We start from the raw sequence: 5,040 nt of genomic DNA, 5'->3' as shown, positions 1-5,040 counted from the left end.
GGAACGATCCCAGTTAACCAGGAACGATCCCAGTTAACCGGGAACGATCCCAGTTAACCGGGAACGATCCCAGTTAGATGAGCTAAACCATGGAGAAAAAACACGTTACCTTTTCTGTGTTAGAAGTCGGAGCATCGTTTGCTTTCTGCGGCTGCTCCGTCACAGCTGCTGCACACACTTCCTGCTTTTCTGGTTCTGGTTCTGATTCTGGTTCTGGTTCCTCCTGCTGCTCCTCAGCTGTGTCTCTACCTGCTTCCTGGACTGCCGGTTCCTCGGCTTTCTGCTCGTCCTGGAGCCCGGACCCGTCCTTTCTGCAGAACAGAACCGCAGACTGAGGTTTCAGTGAATGGCTGGACACGCTGGCACACAGGGGGTCCAAAGTGCGGCGCCCGGGGCCCTTGGTGGTCCATGGACTGATTTTTTTTGGGTCCCAACTGCAGTTCAAAAATGATGCAGACCTCAGGTTGATGCAGACTTTTTATTTTTAATCAGGTTAAAATTATTACACAGGATTTTGTTGTAATTGAAAATATTAAAAACAATATAAAGTATTTATGTTTTTAGAACCAAGCTTTCATAAAAAGTAGAATCTGGTTTATCCAGAGGTTTTTACTGAAAAGTTGACTTTACTTTGATTTAATTTATGAAATTTGGACAAAGTCTTTTGAACCAAACGAATCCAAATCCTGTTTTTATAGCCGACAATAAATTAGTTTATTCGAATCCAAAACAATCTGAAAACTAGAAGCTTTTCTCTTAAACAGCAAACGTCCAACTCCTTTAAAGCTGCAGCCTGTGACTTTAAGAAATATTTTCCTACATATTTGTTGAAACTGTCTCCATGTTGAGACAGATAGTCTCTGCCTTCTCTCAGCGCTACCTAGAAACAACCAATCAGAGCCGGGAGGCGGGTCTAAGCGCTGTCAATCACCCTGTCTTCCCCACCTTCCCGCAGCTCGCTGCTGCGCTGCAGCTAGCATAGCCTGTCATGAATGCTAAGGCTAGTTAGTCACAGCAGATAAATGGCTTTCCTGTAAGCTTTTTTCTGCCATTAACACTTTGAGCAGCGAGTACAAGATCCAGGAAGTTCACTTCAAAATAATTCCTTGAATGTTTCCAACAAACAGAATGTAGGAATAAATTGGACAGATTTTTTGTAAAACAGATACAGAAACTATTTCACATCTTTTCTGCTGGTTTGGGACTGAAATGAAACTTATTCAAACAATATTGTGGCATTAAAATGAAGCTAAAATATAATAATTTTATTTTTGATTGAAACTTTTTGATTCTATTTTATATTCCATCGATCATTAGGAAACTCAAAACATTTTAATTCAAGGCTGGAAACGACCAAAGACTTTAGTTTAATTTAAATATCTGACATGTTGACCTCGATGTTTTTCTTCCTCATTCCAGTTCTTGTTCTCATCAGTCAGTTTGATCTTATATTTTATTCTCTATTGTATTTTGTCGATAATGAAAACCAAAGATGGCTTCAGTCGGAACCGTTTAGGTTTGTTCCGGCTGGAAGAACCGCTCGTTTTAGAGCCGGTTCTCGGTACTCACTTCCTCCGACGAGCTGTTAGTATTCCCGTCTCCAATGTCCCCCAGCATCAGAACCACCAGCTGGACCGAGGAGCGGGTCAGAACCTGCTCGGTTCGCTGCTGTTGATCAGACAGCAGCTGCAGGAGCGGCCGTTACCGGGGCAACCGTGGGGACGGTTGCTAGGGGAAGCTACGGTTGCTATGGCGAGGTGTTGTAACGCTGCTGAAGCAAAGCTCGCGGGATTTCACAATCTGCTGCGAGACCTCCTGAGAAATCTGCTTCAGAGCGGCGGTGACGTAACCATAATGTATTAATATTATTATTATTTATTCATTTGTCCTAGTATTTGGGTAAACTTTAAGATAAAAAACTATCAAAAGGAAATGGGTTTTATTTTGAAATCGTCTGTAAATGAGAAAACCTTTACCAATCACTAACAGCAAAATATTCTTAAACGGCCATTTAAAGTTGACATTAGATATTTATATAGACTGTAGAAAAAGTGTAACTATCTGACTCTAAGTTTGACTAAATTTTTCCAATTTTCTAGCAGAATAATGAGACGGAGGACGAACTAACTTGATGAAATATAAGTTCAGAAGAAGATAAACTCTGATCTAGAAGATCCCATCCTGGCCATCGCTTTTCTGTGCAATTCCACTCAAATAAAAATCTCAGTCTGGGTTTTCTTCCATTCACTTGGATTGTCTCCGATAGCAGACCAATCAGTGAACAGAAAGAGTTTTAGTTTTAGCAGCGGAGGAACAAAACCGTTCAGAAATATTGCATCCACATCAACAGCTGCCTCGTTGGGCTCAGCTCTGCTCTCTTTGCAGTGGAGGACGGTTTACAGTTCAAGTAAGCATCATGGCGTCGAGCCGGTGCATTACATGAGTCACAGGCAAACGTTAGTGACTGGGTAGAATTTAAAACCTCAGCACGGTGCTCGCCTCCCAGAGCCTCTGGACGCAGGAAATGCAGAACAAGGAGCTGCACAGAGGATGGAGAGGTTTAAGAAACAGGCTGATACTCACTCTGCATCAGCTCCTGGCTCCAGCTTGCTGTCTTCTTCTGGTGCTGCTGGCAATCTGGCAGCAGAAAACAGTCAGTCAGGTTAAAACAGTCAGTCAGGATCCTCATAATGTTGGTCCCAGATGAAATCCTGCAGACGTTCTCACTCGGCCTCCGGTTCCTCCAACAGCTCCTGGCTCTCCAGGGAGAGTTTGATGGAGGTTCCCTCGCTGGCCATCTGCCTCACCGCCATCTCTGCCGTCTGCCGAGCCACCTCTTCGGCCAGGCGGGTCATCTCCATGCGCTCCTGCAGCAGGCTGCAGCAGATGCACTGGATTACAGGGATGCTGTGTGCTGCAGAGGAATCCTCCTGAACCAGTGCCGGCTCACCGTTCCTCCATGGAGGCCAGCGCCACGCCTTCGGCCTCCTTCTTGATGCTTTCGATGAACGGCGTCCAGCGGCCCGTCTGGGTCTCTGCGTCTTCCTGAGATGTTTTTGTGCCGTTGTCTGAAACCGGGGCCTGCGGGGCCTGAGGGGCCTCCGGGGCCTGCGGGGCCACTGGGGCCTGCGGGGCCACTGGGGCCTGCGGGGCCACTGGGGCCTGCGGGGCCTGCGGGGCCTGCGGGGCGGCGCAGTTCCCCAGAGCCTCCACAGAGCCGGACCTCCCTCTCCCCTGCTGGGCCGAGTCGCCCATGGGGCCCTGGGATCCTGCAGCTTTGGGGCGGTTCTGGTCCTCGTTGTCCGACTCCATGTCCTCCAGAACCAAGTCGGGCTTCAGTTTGGAGGAAGCTGCAGCAGGAGGAGTCAGAGGTCAACGTTAGGCTTTGTGTCTGGCTAGAAGCAGGTTTTTGACTTTTAATTCACTAAGTTCATTAATGAAATATTACTTTTGAAAACATTTCTGCCTTGTCCTGTCAACTGGTTGAACATGTCAAACGTGTGTGTGTGTGTGTGTGTGTGTGTGTGTGGTTGTTTATCCTGTCTTTCTCTGTGTTGTCCTTGCGACCTGGCCAGGTGACCCCGCCTCTCGCCCTTTGACCTCTGGAGGCGACCCACAGGGATCAGTGTGTTGGATGAACCTGGTTTCTCAACTTTCACACTGAACTTTGACATCAGTCACCATTTTATCATGTTTTATCCTCATTTGTTCGTCTTTTCCAGTTTCCTGTTGGTAGTTTTAGTTTTCATTATTCTTTCATTTTCACTCAGGAGTTCCGCTGAATGTCACCAGCTTAGTTTGTTTTTCTGTTTGCGTTTGGACCAAAGCAGTAGAGACACAGATAGAAGCACAAAAACATGCAAAAAGTTAATTTTCTATAATACGTTATAACTGAAGGCTGAGTTATTTTGTTGATAAATTCCTGCATTCTGGAGAGAAGTTGTCTAACTATGCATAGTATCAAGACCGTCGATGCTGAATTCATCTCCGGCTGTAAGTTCCTGATCGTCTTTTTACTCATTTTGTTAATAAAAGTCATTGATAACCAGCCAGTGACTTTATGAACCGGATTTTCTCGTTCTGGACCAACGTTAAGGTGCTGGTGAACCTGCTGCATCGTTTCTGGATCTTCCAAACCAGGACCGGTCAAAGGTCCACAGGTCAAAGGTCATTTCACTGAAATAATGGACCAATGCCAGTCTTCCTCTGCAATCATGTGTATTTAATGCAACTGTATATAAATGTGTGGAGAAACTTGTAATGTGCTGGTATTTTAAAAATGTGGCATAAAAATCCAATATGGCTGCTGCTCATTTCAAAGCAGGACTGTAATTCTGACAATTTGGATCTCGATGAATTATTCCCACAAGTCAACCAGTTGCAGCAGTGAACATCCTAAATACAGCTGAGCCTGATCCACGGCCAGAACCTCTGAGTCTGTGCAAGTTTATCACACTTCACAAGGCATCAAACTTACATCTCTGAACCAAATGACTCTCCAGGATTACGCCTTAAAATTCAAACTTTAATGCATTTATCTATAATAAATCAAGTACAAATACAGAGAAATGCATTCTGCTTCATCACACATCGTAGCTGCCATTCAACAATTCAAAATATGTCAAGATTGACACATTTACTAATTAATATATGTGTTCAAGAAATCTACAATAATTTCAGATAAACAGTAAATTACTACATTTTTCTGTTGAACAGAAAATATGCAAATTTAAAATACAAACAACTGCGAGCAAAAATAAATCTGGTGCTAAACGTATTCCAGTTCAAGCTTCAACTCGAGGACAGAAAGGAGAGTCTAACAGCTGCCTCAGTAGTCTGGGCTCCCAGTGAACTCTTTGAAAGCTCCCAGTGAACTCCCAGTGAACTCTTAGAGAGCTCACTGGGAGATCCCAGTGAGCTCTTAGCTCTCAGTGAGCTCCCAGTCAGCTCCCAGTGAGCTCCCAGTGAGCTCCCAGTGAGCTCTTAGAGAGCTCCCAGTGAGCTCCCAGTGAGTTCCCAGTGAGTTCCCAGTGAGCTCCC

General features: G+C 45.1%; 1 protein-coding gene across 2 annotated transcripts in view; it reads right to left on the bottom strand.

Moving 5' to 3' along the window:
- Positions 1-5,040, bottom strand: part of LOC103466852 (cyclic nucleotide-gated cation channel beta-3-like) — a 26,854-nt gene that overhangs the window by 14,120 nt on the left and 7,694 nt on the right. The window contains exons 14-18 of one of the 2 annotated variants that reach the window (XM_017305211.1): positions 3,136-3,350; positions 2,951-3,090; positions 2,728-2,877; positions 2,584-2,637; positions 190-311 (exon numbers count right to left, since the gene is read on the bottom strand). In XM_017305211.1, the coding sequence (XP_017160700.1) occupies positions 190-311; positions 2,584-2,637; positions 2,728-2,877; positions 2,951-3,090; positions 3,136-3,350 (681 nt within the window). The remainder of the gene's footprint in view (positions 1-189; positions 312-2,583; positions 2,638-2,727; positions 2,878-2,950; positions 3,091-3,135; positions 3,351-5,040) is intronic. The other variant, XM_017305212.1, reaches the window with a different exon arrangement.

This window comes from Poecilia reticulata, linkage group LG6 (assembly GCF_000633615.1).
Source record: "Poecilia reticulata strain Guanapo linkage group LG6, Guppy_female_1.0+MT, whole genome shotgun sequence".
In the NCBI taxonomy this organism is placed as follows: Eukaryota; Metazoa; Chordata; class Actinopteri; order Cyprinodontiformes; family Poeciliidae; genus Poecilia; species Poecilia reticulata.
This window is presented reverse-complemented; position numbering and strand designations above follow the sequence as displayed.